The sequence below is a fragment of the Telopea speciosissima genome, chromosome 3 (assembly GCF_018873765.1).
Source record: "Telopea speciosissima isolate NSW1024214 ecotype Mountain lineage chromosome 3, Tspe_v1, whole genome shotgun sequence".
NCBI classification, from domain to species: Eukaryota; Viridiplantae; Streptophyta; class Magnoliopsida; order Proteales; family Proteaceae; genus Telopea; species Telopea speciosissima.
In genome coordinates, this window is record NC_057918.1 from 7,254,609 (window position 1) to 7,281,298 (window position 26,690).

A 26,690-nucleotide genomic window follows, 5' to 3' on the forward strand; every position below is an offset into this window, starting at 1 on the left:
TCCGGCCTATTCACCAATCCAATTGCCCAAACCATGACTCCATTCTATTACCTTTTTAATTTGAAGCAAATGATCTACCTATGAAAGCTGGTGCATGCCACCGGATCTTTATCATCTCTAGTTCCTTCCCTGGTTCAGTTACCCAGTTCCTATAAAGGGGGAGGGGGTTTGAATGACCTCCCAACCCCTGCCCAAACACTCAGCCCGGGTGGGGTCCATCACCCCCTATTAGAGGAACCTGGACGGGTTGGAGGAGATAATTTTCTGCATGTCACCCAACCAATTCTTTATTTCTTGTTCCTCATCTAGGGTGAGGAATCCTAACAAAATGAGGTCGGCTACATGGATCTGGAGTTTACCATTAACCCACTGATTTTTGCCGCTTTCGTTATTGCTGCTGGATTGGCCGTAGGGCTTGCTTCTATTGGATTTGGAGTTGGTCAAGGTACTGCTGTGGGCCAAGCTGTAGAAGGTATCGCGAGACAACCAGAGGCAGAGGGTAAAATACGAGGTACTTTATTGCTTAGTTTGGCTTTTATGGAAGCTTTAACAATTTATGGACTGGTCGTGGCGTTAGCACTTTTATTTGCGAATCCTTTTGTTTAATCCTAGCAAAGAAAAAAAACTTTTTTTATTGCCTTGGACTTGTTGCTTTCCCCCTTTTCCAATTAGATCAAGATTTCATTCGTACAATTCACTTATTCGTTGAGACAATACTCCATGGGAGGGTGATTTGTGAGGATGACGAAGTAGCGGATCCACTCGTTTTCTTGACAAGCAGAAAATTAATAATAAAAGGTAAAGAAGGAAAACACAACAATGACACAAAGAGAAAATGGATCCACACAAATAATCCAAAGTCATAAAAATAATTTTTAATTTAATCCAAGGATCAAATGTGATGGTTTACGAGTTGTCTCCCCATTATCACTTTGGTTGGTAGTGTGGCCCCTACACTAGTGTCTCAATTAATGAGAAAGCATAACTGAGCATCGAACAAGAGGAGCTCGATGACATTTCGCACCCCTGGTGTGGGCACAAGGTGCATGCTACATGACAAAGTATTATACTTGTAGCAATATTTTACCAAAGATTCAATACTTTTTTTTTTTGGCATTAAAAGAAGGGGATTGAGTTTCCTGTGCGGCTGTGTAACGTATGCTAACACCTCTAGTGTCTCTCTCCTCCAGATCACGTCCTTGTATGAAGTCAGATCCCAAATACCGATCTTGTACAAGGACCTGATCTGCACTCTCCCGCGATAAAGGGTAGATATATCATTTCAGAAGACAAGGAAGCCCTTAAAGTATGCTACACTACCCAACCTTTCTCAAAAGGAATAAGAGATTGAAATGCAATGCAAAAGATCCATCATCACATGGATTTTCTGAATCTTCCATTTGTCATTAATCAACGGACCCGATGGCTTAGTCAAGGGAACCAGCATCTGTCATCCTCCTCATAATACAAATCCAATTGTATTGGTCGTTGACATGAACAGTGTTCTATCACCCTAGATTTGACTCTCCTAGGCTGCGTTTGGTATGCATTTTTAGATACTAAAAATACGAATTTGACCTGAAATGGAATGCATACCAAACACAACCCTAGTGTCCTGAGCGGCAGTGCATGGTAGTCCGGTTGTAGATGCTTTCTCTACTAATGATTGCATCACGCGTGATGTCCACTGGTGTTGTATCCATGGTGAGGAAACTGTATCTAAGGTTATTTTAACTTTTTCCTTAATTAACTTCTACATATTTATTGGGTATATTTACTGAAATAGCGTAGATGCTTTTTCCCATCATTTGATTTGATGAAACTTATTGTTTTTTTTGGGTAAACAAAATAACAGGTGTAAAGGGTTTTGTCCAGACGAGAGAGAGAGAGAGAGAGATGACCTCAATTAGATAACTATAAATAAGAGCTTGCTTCCCAGTCTCAACTAAAAAATCGAATCTTCGTTTCTGCTGCCGTCGCTATCGATATAGCGATAAGGTGGGAATAACTCTGAATTTTTCGGAGAGACAAGATAAGTTACAGATTTCAGAAGAGAAGAGAAGAGAAAAAGGAAAATGCTTAGGGCAGGTTGCAGGAAGTTTCTAGGGTTAGTGCCCCAGCAGAACAATCAGGGCCCGGTTTTGGTTCGGCTTTACCATGAAAGGGTTGTGGATCACTACAACAACCCCCGAAACGTCGGATCCTTCGATAAGAACGATCCCACGGTTGGGACGGGGCTCGTCGGCGCTCCGGCTTGTGGCGATGTTATGAAACTTCAGATAAAGGTGGATGAAGAGACAGGGAAGATCACCGATGCCTGCTTCAAGACCTTCGGTTGCGGATCAGCCATCGCTTCTTCTTCCGTAGGTTAGTACTGCTATAGCTCGATTTTCTAGGGTTTCTCGATGGTGTTGGTTGCTTGGTCCATCCTACAATTGCTACCTCCCTCATTAGCAATTGGTTTGTTGACTTTCTATCGTTACCATACTTTAGGTTTTTTTTATTCTCCTACCTTATATTTGTTTCAACAACAAGTATTTCATAGGAATTTTCGTAAAAGAAAAAGAATATTGTGTAGGAATTTAAAGAAAAAACAGCAATTATTTTACGGAAATGCATTATAAAGAATTAGAGAAGAGTTAACATTCCTTCTTCCGATTGTGTATGTCTCTTTGTGGGCTTGTTGCTGATGTTAACTAAAGTGAAGCATGTTTGCAACGACTGCCAGAATCTTGATGTTTAGTTTTTGATAGAACAATTGCTGAAATTTCTTTCTGTTGGCAATAAATAATTTTGGGATATAGCCATTACATATTTGGTTCACACCCCCTGCTAGTGTTGTCAAGATGCTGCGTGTAGTGGCCATCATACTGATTCGTGGTTGAATTCTTATTTTCAGCTACTGAATGGGTGAAGGGGAAACAGATGGAGGAAGTCTTAACAATAAAAAATACGTAAGTCTGCCTTCCTTATGTCATTCATCTTGTTCTATGTAGCTGTTGTCCTTTATTTACTTAATAATTGTGAATTTTAATTTTCCAATTTATCAATTATGTTGACGCCATTACTAAATAGAGTAATTAATTGGTAGCTATGATGTAGTTTTGTGAGGAAGGTGTTACTTTTCAATTGAGCTCCAAATTTATTTTGTGGTAGAAATTTCTAGAAAGTGAACTGATTTTACTCAATTTCCTCGGGGTATTGCTCATTTGATGTTCAAGATTTTCCTATCATTAGTGAACTTACTACTTTCATCAGATGATGCAAGGTTTATTTTATATTTTCCAAATTTTTGAAAATTGAATGCAGGCATAAAAGAAAAGCAGAACCATATATCAAAACTATATGTACGAAAGATATTTGAAACTATAACCTTGCTTTGTACTACTATGTAGATAGTTGAATGGACTAATTGACTTATTTTCTGGCTCTCTCTTGTGTTCCACCTTTCCTTCTTATAGAATCTCTCACCAATGCACTAGCTTCGACTTGAAATGTCACAATAAGGCTTAAGAAGAGTTTGATTTTCTGGTGAATTCTGGCCATTTTATATATCTTGGGTCAGTTAAATTTAGGAGTACATCTCAAACCTACTTCAAAAGAAGTGACTAGGATATTTATTAACATCTAGTCTATTCAGTAATTGTTAGTTAAGTTTCCATCTGTTTTGCTATCCAACAATAAAAGAAAAAAAAGGCATTGCTTTGTTAAAGTATTGTGCTGCCCTTTGGAATTGGATTTCATTCTTTATGTGGAATGTTGGTTTGATTTGGTCTAACTGAAACTAAAAGAAGGGTTTTAGCTTGGCGAGGAAATTTGGGAAGGAAATGGAAGAGATTTCACTGCAGTACCAACCAGATGATTCACCTACTTTATGAACAAATAATTGGCAATAGCTTTGTTCTTAAGAGAAACAATCTGAATGCTGACTCTATTTCCACTCAGAGTATCCAAGACGCTTCTTTTTCAACTGCACCTAGATGAGCCGTCCTGCTTTGTTTCAGGAGAGCTTGGTAGTAGGCGTGGAGGCTTACTTCTCCCTTCTTACTCTTGCTTCTTTTTTGTTTGTATTCATTATTTGTTTAGATGTCCAATTTTTCTTGCTTCTTATGTTTCACTTTGGTGACTGTGGGCTAGAACTATCAAATATCGTATTAAAATGGTCAACTTTGTGACTCAGCTCTTCGTTTATACATGATGAGTTTTTCATGTACATGATGTCTTCAATAACTTGCTATTGGTTTCCTTTGACTTAGAAGCCAAAAAAACAGGCATTAGAGATATTCATTGCTGACAAGTTCTTGGTATATCTTCTTTGGTTCAAGTATCAACACATCACTTGTATTCTGAAAGGTGATCGTAGTGTTTCTATTTGAGTATTTCATTGACGTTTGGTCGAGGTATAAATGTTGTATCATTTATAGTTCCATATGCCCTCTTATAGCTTTGCTAGGGGTGTTGTAGTCATTAGAAGGGAAAATGTGGGGAAGCTATTATATAGACTCCTGCAAAGTAGGAGGCTGAACCTGTTTGTTCAACTTCTCGAACATGTTCATAAAGCTGGTGAAATTGCAAAATGGCAAACGCTAACTGGGGCTCTTGAAATGAAATTAGATGATAAGAGCCATTCTTAACCATTCAGGTCGGACCATTCAAGTAAGCGTGAAGAAATTGGAGCACCTGTTGCCAAACAAAGTTGAAGCCAATGATTCTGCATGAAGCAATACAGGATTTGCTAAAGAGGGAGGTTGGGAGAAATCAATTCATGACATAGAGGTTCAATTGGCTAGTTAGAAAATTTATAAAAAAAAAAAGACCGTGCCAGTGCATGAGGCTCCTGCTACTACAGGGTCTGAGAGGGGCATATGTTCACCGCCTTACCCCCTAGTTAGAAAATTTATATATGTCAGTAATCGACTGGAATTGATAAAGGAGCCTTCCAAATTTTGAACCTGCAACCACTAGGTTGCAATAGGGCAACTGTAGAAGTAAGCTACTAACTTCTAGTTAGAAAATTTATATATGTCAATAATCAACTGGAAATTGATAAAGGAGCAAGAGTAAAATCAGATTGTCTGGACAGGACCAACTCAACTTGTACAAATAAGCTACTTCTAGATTATGATTTGAAAACAGATACTTAGGTTTAAGAAAACCTTATCGGAAATTGTTGGTAGCAAGGTAGATGGAAGCAACTGTAATAATAGCTAATTAAGTCTTTGCACAGCCAAGAGTTCCAATTACTTCCCCTTGGAACCTTTATACCTGCATACTATCAACCGAATTTTGATTGGAATGCTGCCCATGATCCTTATTGACTGTAAAAAAAAAATTAACTGTAGTTCCAAGTTGGATTAGAGAATATATAAATGCCATGATGATGCAGTAGCGCTGCCTTAGACTGGTATGGACCCATTTGGAGGCCCATATCGAGATGAACCAGGTCTGACTGTGGATTTTGGTCCAGTATAATATTTAGGCATTAATTTAATGGTTATTTATTTTATCTCATGCTTAGCAGTCATTTTTAGCAATTAGGAGATTTGAAATTAAAATACAGAATTCGTGGCTGTCTTGCTGCTGCTCCTTGCTCTTCAAGAGTGTGTGCATCCTTGTGGGTTATCAAGGTGGAAGGGTGGGTGGAATCCTACGACTCCTTACGCCGTGACGGCTGGGAGGGTCTCTCTTCGAAGGTGATTTCATCCTTCATCCCTTAACTTGCTGCCGGTGGAATCCTATTGTCACGCCACCATCCCAGACAAGGGATAAAATACATTATAAGGGGTGACTAGGACAACGCTTGTCATCCTATTAAGCTGCCAGGATCACTGACACAGTGTCCCAACGCACAGTCATAACTAATATTAAAATAATATAATATCGGAGTGCGGAAAGGAAAATATTACATTCCAAATGATCGGTAGTTTTGCGAGGCGTATAAAATCAATAATTACAAGATGATCAAAGCCTAGATGATAAATACGTAGTTAATCCATTTTTCATTACCATCTAATAATGATTAACAAGGGTATAACGATAAATGTTTTTACATGGGCCTACGCCCTAAAATAAAAAAAGGAACAAGTCCCTAGAGTTCTCACGGCCCGTAGGCGCAATTGTCACAAGGACACCCGTTGCCATGTTCCTCTAACACGACTTCCGGCTCCTCCTGCACTGCATCATAATCTAAAAATTGTGTACACGAGGGGTTAGCTCTCCATGAGCCAGTGAGGGGATGGGGATGCACAAACACACATCACATAGTCCGATGATGCATGCATATGTTAAGTAAATTTTCCACCTAACATCACAACTAAGTCAATGGCATATGCTCATGTGACAACTCGGGAGACACGTGGGTCACTTAACTTATCGCCACATGAAACCTCAATTGTCACCCGGGACCTACGCCGATCGAAGCCTCCAAGACCACTCGGTGCACTCGATAACCATACTACCACGATCGGCCTCTCCCACCTCCACGAATCCGGTGATCGATTACCCAACACCTAAAACCCTGTTGGTAAGGGTCGTAGCATAAGGGTGTAAAATCCTAGCACGCTACATGCAAGTCCTATCGTCCCGAGAGGTAATCCGGCGCATCAACTTTTCATCCGGTTTAGTGCCGGTTACAAGCACAGCACGGCATACTGATTCAACATGACATTCAACATAATTTCTTCATAAATATATATATTATCCGGTTGCAGCCGCGCCCCTGCAAGAGACCCATCAAAGTAAAGCATCTCCAATTAACATCATAACATTCATATATAAAAGTATGCAATATGCATAGCATGCTTAATAATTTATAATGATGACATAATATACAATGCAATAATAATATCAAGCCCAAACAACCAAACCCACTCACATATGTGTTATGCCCCGATGTTATGAGTTGTCGCAAAATCAAGTAACACGTCACAAGATGAAAACTTTAAACCTAAACAAAGAGTGAAAAGCAGGGGTTAATTAAGTAAAGGGACGGATCCCAAAAGGTCTCCCATAAACACTTAAGTATGAGGTTCCGAAACAAAGTGGTTGCAGGAGTGGTTTCTGCCCAAATTCTCGCAACCACATGTAAATCCTAGGAAACCGGGGTTCGGGACAGTTTTAGTCAAGGTCGGATGCAGATGTGGTTTCGTAAAACAAACCAGTGTAAATCCGACCTTCACAGGGGCTCAGGACAATTTTGGTCAAGGTCGGATGCGGATGTGGTTTCGAAAAGCGCGAAACCGAGTGTAAATCCGACCTTCACGTAATCCTTCTCGGGAAGGTAATTTCGGGGTGGTTTCTTGCAGTCGAAACCACATGTAAATCCTAGCTAACCAGGGGCTTAGGATAGTTTTAGTCAAGGTCGGTTGCAGGTGTGGTTTTAAAATGAATCCGAGTGTAAAACCACATGCTGCGCAGAACCGAAAATTGAAGGGTTTCTCACTAGGGATTCATTTTCCAAGGGGTTTAAAGGTAGGGAGGCTTCAAGAAAGCTTCCTCCTAGGTCCATTAGGATTCTAAGACCTCATTAGGTCCATGTAATCCCATGGATTTAAGAGAAAACAAAGAGAACCTAAATTAGGACATAATATGGTAGAAACCTTAAATTTCTTAAATGGAAAGAGATTACTTAGGCTTCGGGCTTGTAATGGAGTGAAATAACTCCACCATAGTCTAGGTTTAGAGGTTCCATCGATTCCTTGGGTTCCAAGAGAACCCTAGGTCGAATTTCTCCCATTTCCCAAACCCCAAAACCCAAAATAGAAGAAAAGAGATGGGATTGAATGGCTTACCCACCCCAAGGTAGAAGGCTCCATGTTGAGGCTCCAAGAAGTGCTCTTCCAACCTCCAACCAAGTTTCTCCACCCTTCTTCCTCCTTCTCTCCTTCCTTCTTCCTTCTTTCTTCTTTCTTCTTTCTTCTTTCTCCTTTCTCTCCTCTTTCTCTCCTCCACGATTTAGGTTAGATGGGAGAAGAAATGAAATGAATGCTTCTCCCCCCCCCTTTGTCTTATTTAAAGAAAATGGACCTTGGATCCTCTAAGTTAAATGGGTCAAATAGCTAAATGGATAGTTTAAGTTAAATGGGTCACCCAAGTTAAATGGGTACTCTAAGTTAGATGGGTCAAATAGAGTCAAATGGGCCTCTTAACTAAATGGGCCTCGCCCACGTATTTCAAATAGAAAAGAACCCACTGGGGATGGGTCCATCCACCGTGGGATTATAAGCCCATCACACGCTCCCTTAAATAAGTGGGACCCACAAATGGAATATTCCCAACTCAACTAAAATAGCCCGGGCTGTCCAAATCTTGACCCGTACTTGAGGGCATCAAGAGAAAGGGTAAATAAATAACCTTAAGGGCTAGAACTTACTTCTCCATTGCCGTGGTGTGTCGATGGTAAGCCCGTATCATGGTCAATAATTTGTAATCGGGTTTGACCACGTGAGAACAGCTCACAAAGATACGTGGCGTTGATAACCACATGTCACGGGAAAAATAAAAATTAATTATGATCGAGTGCGGGTATAACATCCTCCCCACCTTACAAGAAATTTCGTCCCCCAAATTTGAGGCGACTAGGGTCTCAGTGAGAAGGGTCAGTTGGATAACAACATCCGGTCACCCACATCTTGAACTAAGTCAAAGGTCGAGGTCAAGATGAGGCGGTGCCTACGTGGGCACAAGTCGTTCCACAATTCTCTTTTCCTTACAGGTCACATTACCACAGGGTGTGGTTCACAATAACCCTAGAAAACAGGTTCCAACTACTAAGTTAAGTCTCAAGGAACGAGTTCCCTAAATCTTCCAGATCGGTGATACCATTCTAGCCTTCACTACTCGGGGTCGGGTTCCAGCGTTCAGGATTTAACCTGTCCATGTCCCAACATAGGGTTCACATTCTCAAGGCTTTCACATCCGGTTGTCTCATTACCTAACCCAACTTTAGAATGATTTGGAATATTGATGGAATCTCCTATTGTTCACTCCCAAAGACGGAGGGAACGCATTTGGTGATCCATTACCCCATTCATATCCTGTCGTTGAGAAGATTTTGTTACATCCTTCGTTTTAGCTTTCACAACCTTTAACCTACTACACAGTTATCCCACAGGGAAGAGTCCACATCAGTCCTCTTTCGAGAACCAATAACCATTACTAGCTTTTGTCCAAGTCAACTCTTCAAGCGCGGCCTCCATAATTTAACCTATCCGGTCATTAAATTCATTCTTCATTACCCTAAGGTTTCAGTCAACCAAGGTCGGGGCTCCACTAGTTTCACAAGAAGGTCGAGATAAGTCATACTTGTAGTACCGAGAATCACTCTAGTCACACAAGTCCAAGGTTCTAAGGTATATCTATATATATTTATCACACCAATATGTAGGCATAGATTCAATAATTACATTCAAATCCCTATGGACATATCGCCATCTAGGTCAATCCACCGAACAAGAAGTTCTCGTGCACGGTTCACTAAGTCTTTTTTTTTTTTTTGGAAAGTCAAATCACGGTGTAGGACTTTCTCTATGAGTCTAAACAAGGTTTGGATGGACCAAGTAAAGTTCAAATAGAGTCGTCACTAGCTTGAGGTGTTATGAATGACTTCCAAATACACGTGACCTTCACGGCTTACTCAAATAAACCGATCTATTACTTTCCTTTCCTAGTACCTATCCATAGGTTTAGATTCTACGCACCGCATTAAGGGTCTCTACCCGTATAGGTTTAGGTTTCTCTATCCATAAGGTTCGGGTCTTTAAATTCATAGGATCGAAGGTCTTCATCCTCAAAGGTAACTCTTCTCCTCTTATGTAAGAGAGGAGTCACAACGGATTACCGATGCCTCGCTAGTTCTTATTAGCTGGCCCACTCGGGTACAAGTCCTAACCTCTTTCAATTCAAGGTATTGACTAGACTTAGGTGGTTCCCACAAATGGGTCACACAACGGGTGTCCGATCTAGGGTATAGGCACATAATCATCACATATAAGTGTAGTCAAGGTCTCCAAAACAAGCTAAAAATCCTAAAAGAAATCGGTGGACTCACGGCGGTGTCGATCCTGGTCCGTTCGTGGCTCCTCCGCGAAAATAGGGAGAGCAAACTAACGGGCGGATGTGGAATGCGATCCGTTCGTTTGTCAATCTCAAAAGTCTCAATGGCCAAGAGGGTTTAAGTCAAACGGATTTACTGGACGGATGTATGAGCGTGGATCCGTTCGTTGATCCGCATAGATTTATAATGATAATTTCAAGTTTTACGCGAGCGATTCACGATAAGTGGATTCGCTCGCTCATTCATTTGCGAAATTTAACATAACAGAGCCGCGAGTTTTAAAACTCACTTTTGGCTCCAAAGAAAGGAACATAACCACGGGAGAAAAAGCTCTACAGGGACTTCCGCTCAAGCTTCCCTCGGGTGGTTTCCTTGTAATCTTAAGCCTCAAGGTTTAACTCTCACTTGTTCAAGATATGGCTTTCTTCCCATTCCTACTTTCTCTTTTCTTGGATTTGGGATGAATCATCTCAAGTTGTGATCATGTCTTGATTTTGCTTGTAATCCCATAGCCATGTACACCAAATCCATACCAAATCGATTGAGACTAGGGTTTTGGGTGTAAATCAAGTCCTATTTGACCGATGACACTAAGTTGTTGGATCCTTGTTTGATTATTGCATCTTTTATAAATTTACAAGTCTTTGGAAATATTTTAGGATTATTGCTATGTTCGTCATATCTAGTTGAATTTTACTTGGATTATGTTCGAGGTTTTAGTTATAGTAAAATCCTCAATTCACAATATTTTGGGAAAACTCTCCAAGTTCAAATCTAATTCTTTTACATGCCATAAAATCTCATAGAAATTTATCACGTTGTCTTATCTTCAAGCATATTCTCTTGATACATGATTATTGATAACATCTTTAGAATCTTTCCTCTTTTCATCAAATAAATAATTCTTGTCTCTTGTTGGGGTATTTTCATCCAATAACTCGCTTGTTTGATATTGGTTGGGATGTAAAGTAGCCAAAAGTATATGTTGTTCACATTGATCTCATTATTCACGCCCACGCACTAGGGATTTCACACGGATTTTACATGTGCATTGATCTTATTCATTTCTCTTCACTCCAAACATCTTCCTCTCGGTTATCATGTCTCATTTCCCTTATATGCTCTTTGTCACAATACAATTTCCACATCTTGTAGACATTTCACTTCTATAATTTTATTTGTCAAGCATAAAGCTTAAGTTAGGGGTAAGATATGCCACAAGAGGGGCGAGGAAACATCAAATAGAGGTAATAAAAGCCTAACATAGGTTGGTTGATCAAGACAGGCAAGAAAACCCTTTATGGCTTGGCGGTTTTAGGTGAGGTTTCGATGAAGTTGCAACCACAGGTAAATCCGAGCTTTCCTGAGAACCAATTTTGTTATTAGAAATTCATGGATTCTCACTCGGTTTCACAAAATTGAATCCACGGATGAAACCGCATGGCCCAAAAATTAAAATTTTAAAACCCACGACTTAGAGGTTTATTTTCCTCCTTCAAAACACAACTCTAAAGCTCCGGAGAAACCCCAATGCGACCATACTTGCTCTCTCCTCACTCCTTGGTGGATTTTAGTGCTCCAAATTACTCCTCAACAACATCCAATCGCATTCGGGTAAGATCTCTCTCTCTCCCATTGATTTCTCTCAAGGAGAAACCCCAAAATCGATTTCGTGTTTATAAAACTTGGGGTTTTTGTTTCCTTTTGCTTGGTAGGTTACTCACAACCTAATCTTAACCATTTTCTCATCATAAGCAACCTATACAAGGGCTTGCATACAATCTTGGCATCTAACTCAAGGATTTAGGTTGGATTTTGTAAAAACCAAAACCTACTCGAATTTTCCTCTTCTCTCTTTTGCCATGTATGAATCGGTTTTACTAGATAGGGCTTAGTTTACATCCTTTGAGTTGTCACAAGCCAACTTTACTTGTTTCTCAAAATTCAAACTTCCAATCACAAAATCTAAAAATTTTCTTTAAAGTTTATAGCATGTTTCAAGATCAAATAAGTCCATATTTTGCTTGAACTCTCTGTTTGCATAAAGCATTACTTTCAGGCATATTATGACCATGAATCTTCATTATTTATCATGTCATTCACATAATGGTCATGCCTTTTCTTTTTTCCCTAACTTTAGATCGAATTGGATAAAATCAAAATTTTCTAGCCTAAGAATCCTACGAAATTTAATTTGCTTTGAAAGGAAAATCAAGGACTAGGTTTTGAACTTCACAACCTTACATTGATCATCTACTTAGGCCTTAGCATTCAAGGTACAAATTTGCTATCAATCTTGGCTTTTAGTCGCAGTGTTAAAACAATCAATGGCTCCAAGAACACAGCGTGCATGTGTTGAACAAGTTGCACCAACCGCCCTAGATCCACTATGGTTTCAAAAGATAGAGGACCGAGCTTTACCCGACTACTTCCGCTTTAAAAAAATATAGTGGAAGGGCGGGATGTAGTGTTGGATGATCTCAAAGCTTCCATGGTGGGCAAAGATTCGAGGCATTGGGGTGGACCAACATTCTCAACCTTCCCGAACCATACTACCTACAACTCATTTGCCATTCTATACAAATATGGACACCGAGAACCAGGCATACGTAATTATCGGGTTGTTTCATGTGTCAAGGGGGTTCCTATAGCCTTCATTGCAAGCACAGGTTGACCGGCGTTATCAACGTGTCCATGGAGGAGCAAGGACCTATTGTTCACTTAGAAGGAATCCCTATACCTTAATCAGTGGGAGGTATCGACATTCGACGACCATAAGGCGCTGAACTCGCGAGTGGTGGATGGCTTCGATGAGGTCACGAAGCAACTCTCCAATCGACTTGGTGCCTAGAGGGTATCGAGAGAGGGTAGATGACATCGGCAGCCTTTCTTGGTCGCGGTGGTGGCGGTGGTGCAAATGACTAGCCCGACTTTCTCTCAACAAATTGAAGTTATCTCGGATCGGTTCTTCTAGTTTTGTCTTAGGGTAGCATAATCGAGAACTTTTTGAAATGGTAGACTTGTATATTTAATCCGAGATGAACAGAATCAAATGTTTTGAGTTGGAAGATGAGATCTTGCATTTTGAGTTGGGAAAGGCACAGTTATGCCAAGGCAGAATGCGGAACAATTATAGTGTTTAGATTGGTATCTTTTGATTGAGCGAGGATAGAGTCGTATGTTTTTGTTGGAATAGATGAAATCATGAATGTTGAAATGGGAAGGATATGATTGCCTCCCAAGAAAATTTTGAGCGATTGAATATTTGTAATTAATCTTATATGTATCTCTACGTATTTGCTTACTTCTTTCTTGTTTAAATCATTATTGATAATTATGCTTGGTTATAATTGGTTCATCATTGTTTATGAATTTTAACATATAGTTACTCATTTATGACCTACTTAAGGCCCAACCAAGCAATTTCAAAGTTGTAGCTTAACACCTATGGTTCAAATCTTAAGTGCCATGTTGCCTATTATCTTCTAAGTTCTTGTTTCACCACAATCGCCTTCTCCTATGTTTGCACCCAATCATTTATGTTCTTCAAGATTTTTAGTTTAGAACCTAATTGTGGAGAGTAAATCAAGAGTCCGCGAGATCGTGGTGGTGCGAGCATCATGCTCTCGATACCACTCTGTCACGCCACCATCCTGCATAAGGGATAAAATACATTATAAGGGGTGACTAGACAACGCTGTCATCCTATTAAGTCGCCAGGATCATCGACACGGTGTCCCAACGCATTATGCATAACTAATATTAAAATAATATAATATCGAGCGCGGAAAGGAAAATATTACATTCCAAATGATCGTGAGTTTTGAAGCGTATAAAATCAATAATTACAAGATGATCAAAGCCTAGATGATAAATACCGTAGTTAATCCATTTTTTCATTACCATCTAATAATGATTAACAAGGGTATAACAAGTAAATGTTTTTACATGGGCCTACGCCCTAAAATAAAAAAGGGAACAAGTCCCTGAGTTCTCACGGCCCGTAGCGCAATTGTCACAAGGACACCCGTTGCCATGTTCCTCAACACGCCTTAGGCTCCTCCGCACTCGCATCATAATCTAAAAATTGTGTACACGAGGGGTTAGCTCTCCACCGAGCCAATGAGGGGATGGGGATGCACAAACACACAATTCACATAGTCCAATGATGCATGCATATGTTAAGTAAATTTTCCACCTAACATCACAACTAAGTCAATGGTATATGCCATCGCGTGACAACTCGGGAGACACTGTGGGTCACTTAACTTATCGCCACAATGAAACCTCAATTGTCACCGGGACCTACGCCGATCGAAGCCTCAAGACCACTCAATGCGTGCACCCGATAACCAATACTACTACGATCGCCTCTCCCACCTCCACGTAATCCGGTGACGATTACCCAACACCTAAACCCCGTTGGTAAGGGTCGTAGCATAAGGGTGTAAAATCCTAGCCAGCGCTACACGCAAGTCCTATCGTCCCGAGAGGTAATCCCGGCGCATCAACTTTTCATCCGGTTTAGCGCCCGTTACACAAGACGGCACGGCGCATACAGCTTCAACATGACATTCAACATAATTTCTTCATAAATATATATATTATCCGGAGTTTCAGACCGGCACCCACCAAGCACCGAGACCCATCAAAGTAAAGCATCTCCAATTAACATCATAACATTCATATATAAAAGTATGCAATATGCGCAAGCATGCTTAATAATTTATAATGATGACATAATATACAATGCAATAATAATATCAAGCCCAAACAACCAAACCCACTCACAATATGTGTTATGCCCCGATGTTATGAGTTGTCGCCGAAATCAAGTAACACGTCACAAGATGAAAACTTTAAACCTAAACAAAGAGTGAAAACAGGGTTAATTAAGTAAAGGGACGGATCCCCAAAAGGTCTCCCATAAACACTTAAGTATGAGGTTCCAAACAAAGTGGTTGCAGGAGTGGTTTCATGCCCAAATTTCGCAACCACATGTAAATCCTAGGAAACCGGGGTTCGGGACGCTTTAGTCAAGGTCGGATGCGGATGTGGTTTTAAAATCGAACCGAGTGTAAATCCGACCTTCACAGGGGCTCGGACAATTTTGGTCAAGGTCGGATGCGGATGTGGTTTCGTAAAATCGAAACCGAGTGTAAATCCGACCTTCACGTAATCCTTCTCGGAAGGTAATTTCGTGGTGGTTTCTTGCAGTGTCCGAAACCACATGTAAATCCTAGCTAACCAGGGGCTTAGGATAGTTTTAGTCAAGGTCGGTTGCGGTGTGGTTTTAAAAATCGAATCCGAGTGTAAAACCACATGCCTGCAGAACCGAAAATGAAGGGTTTCTCACTAGGGATTCATTTTCCAAGGGGTTTAAAGGTAGGGAGGCTTCAAGAAAGCTTCCTCCTAGGTCCATTAGGATTCTAAGACCTCATTAGGTCCATGTAATCCCATGGATTTAAGAGAAAACAAAGAGAACCTAAATTAGGACATAATATGGTAGAAACCTTAAATTTCTTAAATGGAAAGAGATTACTTAGGCTTCGGGCTTGTAATGGAGTGAAATAACTCCACCATAGTCTAGGTTTAGAGGTTCCATCGATTCCTTGGGTTCCAAGAGAACCCTAGGTCGAATTTCTCCCATTTCCCAAACCCCAAAACCCAAAATAGAAGAAAAGAGATGGGATTGAATGGCTTACCCACCCCAAGGTAGAAGGCTCCATGTTGAGGCTCCAAGAAGTGCTCTTCCAACCTCCAACCAAGTTTCTCCACCCTTCTTCCTCCTTCTCTCCTTCCTTCTTCCTTCTTTCTTTCTTTCTTCTTTCTTCTTTCTCCTTTCTCTCCTCTTTCTCTCCTCCACGATTTAGGTTAGATGGGAGAAGAAATGAAATGAATGCTTCTCCCCCTTTGTCTTATTTAAAGAAAATGGACCTGGATCCTCTAAGTTAAATGGGTCAAATAGCTAAATGGATAGTTTAAGTTAAATGGGTCACCCAAGTTAAATGGGTACTCTAAGTTAGATGGGTCAAATAGAGTCAAATGGGCCTCTTAACTAAATGGGCCTGCCCACAGATTTCAAATAGAAAAGAACCCACTTGGGGATGGGTCCATCCACCATGGGATTATAAGCCCATCACACGCTCCCTTAAATAAGTGGGACCCACAAATGGAATATTCCCAACTCAACTAAAATAGCCCGGGCTGTCCAAATCTTGACCCGTACTTCGAGGGCATCAAGAGAAAGGGTAAATAAATAACCTTAAGGGCTAGAACTTACTTCTCCATTGCCATGGTGTGTCAATGGTAAGCCCGTATCATGGTCAATAATTTGTAACTGGGTTTGACCACCAGTGAGAACAGCTCACCAGCATACGTGGCAGTGATAACCACATGTCACGGGGAAAAATAAAAATTAATTATGATCCGGGGTGCGGGTATAACACCTATAGTAAGTTGAGATTTAAATTTCTGTTTTTAGTTTCCTTCCCTCCCCCATTCGATCCCTCTTGTTTTTCTATTTGAATTTCCAAAACCCTAGATCATCTAGGCATTATCCAGCCATCATCCTACCTCTGTTTTACACCAAAATCAGAGCACAGCCTTCCCATACCATCTCCCCCACTCGACCAGACTGCTGCCCATTCTGTCTAGCCAAACCCTAAAACAGCCCCTAATCAGCCCTAAACAGCAGGCTTGACCAAAGCTTGATTCCAATTGGCTCCTAGTAGGATTATCACCTATTCTAGGACTACATTAAATTGGTATCAGAGCTATGGCGGAGGGAAGCTCCAACCAAGCCTTGAAAGACCCACCTCCCTTCGTTTTCAAGACCCGAGTTCGTCTACCCAATGGGAGCACAGCCATCTTAGTTGTTGATGAGAGGAGACGTAACAACATTATTTCACAATCCGTGGTGGATATGTTGTCCCAATCAGGAGAGATTTGCATCGAGCCTACAGGTAAAGTCTGTGTTGAATTTGGGTGTTCTTCATATCATGATGGTGCTTGGTGTAAGCCGGTACCATCTCCAAGGATCTTTATTGCAGTAGGTTGCAATTGGTTGGACGAGCGACAAGGTTGGATTGAACCGGAAAACAACTTGTGTGTCCTTCCTGATCGACAGCGTCTATACCATTTGTTTGCTCTAAAAGGATTACAACCAAAGGTGACCACATCGACTGTACAGCCACAAGGACTGCCGAACATGTCAACTCAAATGCAAGTGACATCGACTGTGTTTGAAGTTTCACCTATGGCAGATGCACCAACAAAAGATTCTACTAAAGCGGTTTGTGTTGAAGAGATTCAAGAACCTATAGCTAAAGAAATTCAAGTAGACCAAGCTGCACCAGTAATTGAGATCATGGTTGAGAAGCTCAGCCATCAAATTGATGTGGAGGTCCAACACACAATGGTAGAAGAAACTACTGAAGAGGGCAAAGTAGACAAGGCTGAGGACATGGAAGATGAAGTGGTGATTGGCAACACTCCACAAGAAATCATCGACATCCAAGATGTTGTTCTTGAAGAGGTCGAGCACATAGAGTTTGTTATGCCACTATGGTTCTTTGAAGAGAACGCTCCATGCATTGAAGACTTTATCCCCAATGTTCCCGCTTCACCGAAATTCTGTTTGGGGATGGTCAAAGCTGTTGATCACATGTTGATTCTCCCTCATCACTACAAAATTCGAGGACAAATTTTTTCAAGTTGGGGAGAGTTGATGCAGATTCATCATCAAATAGGGCTTGTTTCATTGGGAATAAGTGTAGGGTTGGGATATATATATGTTGGGCCTTTGTTCCCAAGGGTTTTCTATGTATTAGGCCACTTTAGTGGGCCTGAAATAGGGGTATATAGGCTGCATACGGGATTAGCCCAATACTTAGTTTTTATTTTGTGTTTTTAATTGAACCGGTTTAAATTGGTTGCATCCAATTGGTTCAATTGGTCTAATTTAAGTGAAGTGATCCTATTGGCTAAGAGGTTCTTATATCCTATTGGCTACTAGGGAATCTTCTTTATTTTAAGTAGTTTAAGTTGTTTCAAGTCATTAGGACTCTATTTTGAGTCTATTTGACTTCCTAGTTAGTTTAAGTTGCCTAATAGGTTAGGGATAAGGTTAGGCCATTCCTTTTTAGTGTCTAAGTCTATTTTTGAGTCTTCTATATAAGTTTGTAAGGGAGGCTAGCATGGTACACGAATTTAATTAATGAAAAAAGCTTTTGTTTGCTGCCATAGCTGCTGCTCTGCTCTGTTGAGTGAACCTTGTGAGTAATATCAAGGCTACCTTGTGGGTAATATCAAGGTGAAGGGATTGGTGGACTCCGATCGACTCCTTGCATCTTGTAGATCGGGAGGTCCTTCTTCTAGTTCTTCAAAGCTGCTACCATTGAAGTCCATCTCTCTTTCAGCAGTTCTCCACCACTCACGTGCAGCTCCGACAAGCTTAGCACGAATTAACTTCATTTTCCCTTCTTCAGATAGATCATACCAATTGAAATAGTCTTCTATTGCAGCAAGCCAATCATAAAACACTTGAGGGTCAGAATTACCATCGAATTCTTTCAGCTCAAGCTTCACCTTCTGGTTACCTGTATGTCGTCGATTAGTACCTTGGTCTCCAGTGAAGTAGGACCTCATATACTCTTCAAAAGTGGGCTGCCGACCTCTGTCTCTATAGCCTCGGTGGTGATCTCTGTGTTCCCAAGAAGGCTCACGGGCATATCTAGGTCCGTCCCGACGATCTCTATAGTAGTCTCTATCATCCCTGTCATCTTGGTCAGTCCTAAATCTGTCCCTGTGACCTATATGTCCATCTCTATAACCCCTGTAGTCATCTCTAGGGCTCCCATCTCTGTCAGGCAGCCTCTGTATCACAGAATGGGGTTGGTACCTGTCCTCTTCTATGGGCAAGTTGCTGTCCCTATCACGAGGGATTCTCTGTCCTTCCAAGTGTTGCAATCTAGTCATGATTGCATCATTTGTAGCCTTCTGATCTGCTGTAAACTTGCGGAACATCTCTAACATGGCTGCCATAGGGTTGGCTGGTTGTGGCAGCACCGGGTTGCCATGCTCGTCCATGGCTCTGATACCAAAATAATGTAGTCCTAGGTAGGTAGGAGACCTACTAGGAGCCAGACAACAAGATCAATCGCAAAAGGGGTTGCTGGTTCGAATGGACAGCACTAGGATTTAGGTTAATTCTAGGGTTTAGGATGGGAATTTGGGAATGGGTCTTATATGGCTTTAATATGCAGGTCTAGGGGGTTATTATGGGATAAAAATAATTGGATTTGGGACGGTTTTAAAATTCTGCAATTCTGGACAGAATTGAGTTGCAGGTTTTGGGTTTAATGGAGTGGAGGAATGAAGGGGATATAGTGGGGATTATGGACTGGGTTTAAGGTCGAGTGTAGGGAGAGGTGTGGGGGATATAGGCTGGAAGTATGGTTCGAAATTGATGGCCAGATCTGTAGTTATAAGGGAGTCCTAGTTGAAGTAGGAGTTGCAGGTTTAATGGAGATTAGGGTTTGATGGATGGAAGGGGACTGTGGATTAGGTCTAAGGGAAGATGAAGGATGATAGAAGAAGGTTTAAAATAAGAAAACAGGTTCAAAGTCACTGTATTGCAGAACAATGGCAGCAACTTGATGATTTGAAAGAGCCTCCCGATCTTCACAATGCAAGGAGTCGCAGGAGTCCACCTACCCTTTACCACCTTGAGATCCACAAGGATATACACTCACAAAGAGCAGCAGCAATGGCAGCAAGCATGAAGCTAATTTTTATTAATCAAATTCGTATCTAATGTTGGCCTCTCTTACAAACTTATATAGAAGACTCAAAAATAGACTTAGACACTAAAAAGGAATGGCCTAACCCTATCCCTAACCTTTTAGGTAACTTAAACTGACTAGGAAACTAGAATACTAAAGGAAATAGACTCAAAACATGGCTGGACTTATAGAGTCCTAATCCAGCCCAACTTACGTGACATGACCAATTAAGTTGGCACATGACCACTTAACCAAGTCACATGATCACTTAAATTGAACCAATTGGATGCAACCAATTTGAACTGGTTCAATTAAAAAACATAAAAATAAACTAAGTATTGGGCTAATCCCGTATGCAACCTATATACCCATATTTTAGGCCCATAAAAGTGGCCTATTACATTAGAAACCCATGGGATCAAAGGCCCAACATGTTTGTAACCCAACCCTAGACTTATTCCCAATGAAACAAGCCATATTTGGTGATGAATCTGCATCAACTCTCCCCAACTTGAAAAAATTCGTACTCGAATTTTGTAGTGATGAGGGGGAATCAACATGTGATCAGCAACTTTGATCATCCCCAAACAGAATTCCGGTGAAGCAGGAATATTGGGGATAAAATCTCCAAGGCGTGGAGCTTTCTCTTCGAAGAACCATGGTGGCATAACAAACTCTATGTGTTCGTTTTCTGAATCAGCAGCAAATATGAATGTCCTGTCCATAGAGTCTTCAGTGTTAGCAATCTTCGCATCTAATACTTGAGACACAAGCTCCACCTCTTCAAAAACAGCATCTTGAATGCCAATAATTTCTTGTGGAGTGCTCTCAACCACCTCTTCATCTTCTGCTGTTTCATCTTTTTCTACTTTGGTTTCTTCGACATTGACGACTTCAGTAGGGTCTTCTACATGTTGACTATCCATCTTTGAAGCTATAGGGGCTGTCTCTTTCTTTTCATCACAATTCACTGCCACTTCAGCTTTATCTTCCATGTCTTCAACCTTGTATACTTTGCTCTCTTCAGTGTAGATAGTTTCTTCTACCGTTGTGCTTTGGACCTCCACATCAATTTGATTACTGAGCTTCTCAACCATGATCTCAACTATTGGTGCAGCTTGGCCTACTTGAATTTCTTTAGCTATAGGTTCTTGAATCTCCTCAACACAAACTGCCTTAGTAGAATCTTCTGTTGGTGCATACACCATTGGTGAAACTTCAAACACAGTCGATGCCACTTGCATTTGAGTTGATATGTTCGGCAGTCCCTGTGGCTGTACAATCGATGTAGTCACCTTTAGTTGTAACCCTTTTAGATTAAAACAATGGTATAGACGGTGTCGATCAGGTAGGACGCACGAGTTGTTTTCAGGTTCAATCCAACCTTGTCGCGTGTCCAACCAATCACCACCTACTGCAATAAAGCTCTTTGAATGTGGTACCGGCTGACACCAAACACCATCATGGTATGAAGAACATCCAAATTCAACAAAGACTTTACCTGTAGGCATGATGCAAATCTCTCCTGATTGGGGCAACATATCCACCACGGATTGTGAAATAATGTTGTTACGTCGCCTCTCATCAACAACTAATATGGTTGTGCTCCCATTGGGTAGACGAACTCGGGTCTTGAAAACGAAAGGAGGTGGGTCTTTCAAAGCTTGGTTGGAGCTTACCTCCGCCATAGCTCTGATACCAAATAATGTAGTCCTAGAATAGGTGATAATCCTACTAGGAGCCAATTGGAATCAAGCTTTGGTCAAGCCTGCTGTTTAGGGCTGATTAGGGGCTGTTTTAGGGCAAAATTAGGGTTTAAAGGATAAGAGGGATTTTAGGGTTTGGCTGGACAGAATGGGCAGCAAGTCTGGTCGAGTGGGGGAGATGGTTTGGGAAGGTTGTGCTCTGATTTTGGTGTAAAACAGAGGTAGGATGATGGCTGGATAATGCCTAGATGATCTAGGGTTTTGGAAATTCAAATAGAAAAACAAGAGGGATCGAATGGGGGAGGGAAGGAAACTAAAAACAGAAATTTAAATCTCAACTTACTATAGGATTCCACCGGCAGCAAGTTAAGGGATGAAGGATGAAATCACCTTCGAAGAGAGACCTTCCCAGTTGTCACGGCGTAAGGAGTCGCAGGATTCCACCCACCCTTCCACCTTGATAACCCACAAGGATGCACACACAAAGAGCAGCAGCAATGGCAGCAAGCATGAAGCTAATTTTTATTAATCAAATTCGTATCTAATGTTGGCCTCCCTTACAAACTTATATAGAAGACTCAAAAATAGACTTAGACACTAAAAAGGAATGGCCTAACCCTATCCCTAACCTATTAGGTAACTTAAACTGATTAGGAAACTAGAATACTAAAGGAAATAGACTCAAAACATGGCTGGACTTATAGAGTCCTAATCCAGCCCAACTTATGTGACATGACCAATTAAGTTGTCACATGACCACTTAACCAAGTCACATGATCACTTAAATTGAACCAATTGGATGCAACCAATTTGAACTGGTTCAATTAAAAAACATAAAAATAAACTAAGTATTGGGCTAATCCCGTATGCAACCTATATACCCATATTTTAGGCCCATAAAAGTGGCCTATTACATTAGAAACCCATGGGATCAAAGGCCCAACATGTTTGTAACCCAACCCTAGACTTATTCCCAATGAAACAAGCCATATTTGGTGATGAATCTGCATCAGTTCCAGATAGAAATGATTAAGAGTTTTTCTTTATATATGTATAAGCATTCCAATGATTAGATTGGATTGAATGAATAAAAGAGTTTAGTTTTGAGTAATGGTCTGGTGTGCCAAGGCATGGGCCTGCTGGCTGTGTGTGCTCCCTTTGATGCAGATCAAAAGAATGATCTGCTATGGTAGGCTCAAGAGAGAGAATAAGACATGAAAGAGAAGGTATAATGTGAACAGTAGTTTTAGAAGAGGAGAGAAAAGAGAGAGGAAACCCCACATTGTTGGGAAGAGAGAGGAGAGAGGCATAACTAATTAACTAACTAAATACTATTCCATTCATTAAAATTGTGGAGCAGGCTATGCCTTTCACATATTTAAATAAAAATGTAAAACATAAACAAAATAGGACTGGGAAACACTAGTCCAGTGCTGACTAGGAATATTAATAAAATAAAAGAAACGGACTTTTACCATGTCTGGACATGTCCCAACCTGCGTGAACAACTAAAACATAAATAAACAAATAATAAAAACCCAAATAAGAACCCTTATGACAGGAACTTGGTGATAAGATTCCTAATTTTCAGGAACAGCAAGCTTCATAAATCTTCTAAACGGTGCCCCACATCTTACTGGGGATAAGATTCCTGGAATGACCAGTTTTCATAATCGTAGTTGTGTAGAAGAATCTAAATGCGCCCCATGATAGACTGATAGAGTTTCCTGATAAGATTAGAAAACTGAGATCTGTTCTGGTCAGATTCATTGAATCTGGACATTAAAAATAATAGTCAGTTGGAACAAGTTTGAACTGAACCGTGATTACGCTCCTGCATTACCCTTTTCCTCACTTTCCCTGCTCGATTCAGTCCTGGTTCTCCTCAGGTTTGATTACCATCCTTTGCTTTCTGTTTCGTCCTTATTTTTTTCCCTTGGATTTCTGCTGCAATCATTCTTTGAAGTGGGTCACTCTATCTCCTGTTTTGGGTGGTAATCTGAGAAAAGGGAAGATAGTTGAAATGTCCCTCATCCTTGGACCATTCCGCTACAGATTTGGAGGAGTGTTCACAAACAGAGGAGCGAGTTACCTTGCTGAGTTTCAGATCGAAACAAAAAGGGGGGTTGTGAGATCAAGGCCAGCAATCAAGGTTGGTTCCATATCCTCTGCTGGGTTTGATTTCAGACTTTGAACCCTCTCTCCACTTGCTGTTTGGGGCACTTGTTATGTGGAGTCCATAGATCTTCCAGTTTGAGACCTCCCCCTAAAATCCCAAGTCGATCAAACTCTTGTGGAGTGAGTTCCCTCACTCGAAAGGACTATCTATTTTCTTTAATTAGTAGTTTCAATCTTATCCCTTCCCTCCTTATCTACCTTAGTAACCCTTTAAATTCTGGTTATTTACAAAATCACCATTTCCCTTTAACACATGGTTTTCTATTGATTGGTGGGCCCATATTAGAGCCGAGTTGGGAGTAGCTCTGATACATGATAAGCTACGAGAAAGTTGTTTGAGGTGGCATGATCATGTTCAATGGAGGCCTTGAGATGCTCCAGTCTAGAGGAGTGATTTGATTCAGATGGAAGAAGCTAAAAGAGCCAGGTATAGGCCTAAAATAACCATACGAGAAGTGGTGAGGAAAGACATGCATTACCTTAGGCCTCGTTTCATGTATGACTTCAAATAGAGCTGATTGGAAAATAAGGATCCATGTAGCCGATCCCATTTAATTGGGATGAGGCTATGTTGTTGTTGTTGGTGGTGGTGGGCCCGGCCCATAAGCGATCCAAGTTGGGTGTTTGGGACCTTGGATGCATTATATTACCTTTTGTGCTTTGGATATTCTCTTGCAAGGCCAGGCTTTTCTTGTCATGTGGCAGACTTGGGTAGGCAAGAGTGGGTCCATGTGAGCCCGACACCGATCTCATTGGTCAAATTTCAGCCGGAAACTAGCATGGAAAGTAGTTATGTTCACTTTGGATTCCTTTTTTAATACATTGCCACTAGTTCTGGGCTGAAACTTGACTAATGAGATGGGCTTGAGCTACCTACTCTATCACAGGACCTACCACCATGGTTGCTAATGTGGCAACACATAATGCATACCAAATGATGAATATTCATTACAACGATCATGATTACTCTCTCGAGAATTTCCGATCTTCCACTAAGAAAGGTACCATTACGACCAGGTCTCTGGGCTCCTACTGCTTGGGAGATTTTCTCTTCATCCGGGGGGCATCTACATATGGTGAGCTACAACGATAGTTAAAGAGACTGACATAGCTAGGTTAAGAGATAATTGAGCATGCCATGACAATGTTAGGATCTCATACAGGCCTTTATGACTTTGGCCTCTGTCGACTTACAGTGACCGGCACTGAGTTACTTACAGATTCTTTTTATTATAAGAAATTTCATGGAAAAAAAACTCCAAACCACAGTTCTATTATTGCTGAGAATTAACTCATCTCCCCCCTCCTTTTTAATGAAGAGAAAATCTTGTTGTAACCAAGCTTGGTGAAAAAAAGTTGTAACCTTGACTTCCCCCCCCCCCCTTTTAGTATAACATACATTTTTTTCCAATTAGGGTAAATGTCATTTCACTTGTCAACTTGAAATGCGTGCAAGAAATGACAGCTCTTAATAGTGACAATGGTAAAAAATCCATTTTGCCCTAGCTTTTTTGGAAGGGTCAAAACCTGATTTGATAAGCAACCCTAATTAAAGATGACATCCTGTCTTGAGTGGTTAGACCTAAAATAATCTGAGTTGCATCTTCTCAGAGAGGGCTTTGTGCCCATTTTGGAACCTATGTGGCAACCCTTCTCTGCTAAAATAAATTCTTTAATGCTCCTGCATAGATGTGACAGCAGTTGATCAAATTGGTGTTGAGGGGAAAAACAGAGATACAACTGATGGATTACCACTTTTGCCCTAGCTTTTTTGGAAGGCTCTGTATCATGAACTTCGCATTGCAATCAAATGTCTCTCTTAGTGACCTCATATCTCATGACAGTAGATGGCAAGGACTTGGACACGAAATTTCATGAGATTGAATTGTTGCTTCAAGTTGATTTAATAAATTGTGAGGGGTTAATCCAAGATCTTCATGGGTTTTCTTTTTCTCACCCACCCCTTTTTAATGGCAGTCACCTTAAATTGCATTTCGTTGAGATAGATCTTTATTGAGGCAGAGCCCCATCTTCTTGCCTGGGAATCTGGGATATACAAAAATACAAATATGTTATTTAATAATAATGTGGGTCCTTGTTGAGCATCAGCTTTTATTGCTGTCTTGTTTGTATACCTTGCTTACTGTGATAACAAGTTATTGACTGCTTTGTTTTTATCTGTATGCTTACAAGTTATATCATGTTCATCTCCCTTGGATACTGGAGCAATTGGTTGCCATCGGTTGTCTTTGGCCACGAATAGCATATGCATTGAATCTTGTGGAGGGTTCCTTCCTAATTGTTTTCTTTTTCAAAACTGCAGGGAAATTGCAAAGCATCTCTCACTTCCACCAGTGAAGCTCCACTGTAGTATGCTCGCAGAGGATGCTATCAAGGCAGCTGTTAAAGATTATGAAGCAAAGCGAGCCAAGCCAGAAGCAAATGCTGCAGCTGCACCTACTGAGAAGGTTGCCAATGCGTAATGAACTGTTAAGTATGCTATCACATATTAAGAAGCGGATAAGGATTTGTCTGTCTAGTCTAGGATGTCATAATAATATATTATGATATTTGAACCTTGGTCTACTCCCAGACAGCCTTGCCTGTCTTCCCCAGGCTCGGCTCCCTTTGTATATTGGCATGCTTTTGCTACAAGCTTTACAACCTTTGTTCATAAGACTTTGTACTAAACTTTCTATGTTCAGTTGGGTGTGAAATTTGTCTCAATACTTGTAGAGTACTACTGATTTCTCTGGTATTGAGAATTTCTTTTCTTTATTATCCCATTATGAAATAGGCAGGCACTTATGATACCTTGTTATGACTTATGACCACCCATGTTGGCATGGTACTGTTCCCCATGCATTATAAATGAATCGAGCATCCATCAGCTTCTCTTCAGCCATGAGTCGAAAAGGCAAGTTTTATGGACTTTGGGGAGAGAACTTGGATACAAGTTTCTTGTAG

The 26,690-nt window shown here is 40.8% G+C and overlaps 1 protein-coding gene across 1 annotated transcript; it reads left to right on the top strand.

Moving 5' to 3' along the window:
• Positions 1-1,922: 1,922 nt before the first annotated feature.
• LOC122654391 (iron-sulfur cluster assembly protein 1-like) lies at positions 1,923-26,456 on the top strand. Its single transcript, XM_043848463.1, has 4 exons — positions 1,923-2,021; positions 2,064-2,367; positions 2,900-2,954; positions 26,047-26,456. The coding sequence occupies exons 2-4, from the start codon at positions 2,076-2,078 to the stop codon at positions 26,204-26,206; spliced, it is 507 nt and encodes a 168-aa protein (XP_043704398.1). The 5' UTR covers positions 1,923-2,021; positions 2,064-2,075; the 3' UTR covers positions 26,207-26,456.
• The last annotated feature ends 234 nt before the right edge of the window (positions 26,457-26,690 follow it).

Excerpts from the sequence above, each read along its gene's own strand:
- LOC122654391 (XM_043848463.1), top strand. The coding sequence starts at position 2,076 with ATGCTTAGGGCAGGTTGCAGGAAGTTTCTAGGGTTAGTGCCCCAGCAG. Across the intron at positions 2,368-2,899 it reads CATCGCTTCTTCTTCCGTAG|CTACTGAATGGGTGAAGGGG; the intron begins GTTAGTACTGCT and ends TCTTATTTTCAG. Across the intron at positions 2,955-26,046 it reads GTCTTAACAATAAAAAATAC|GGAAATTGCAAAGCATCTCT; the intron begins GTAAGTCTGCCT and ends TCAAAACTGCAG.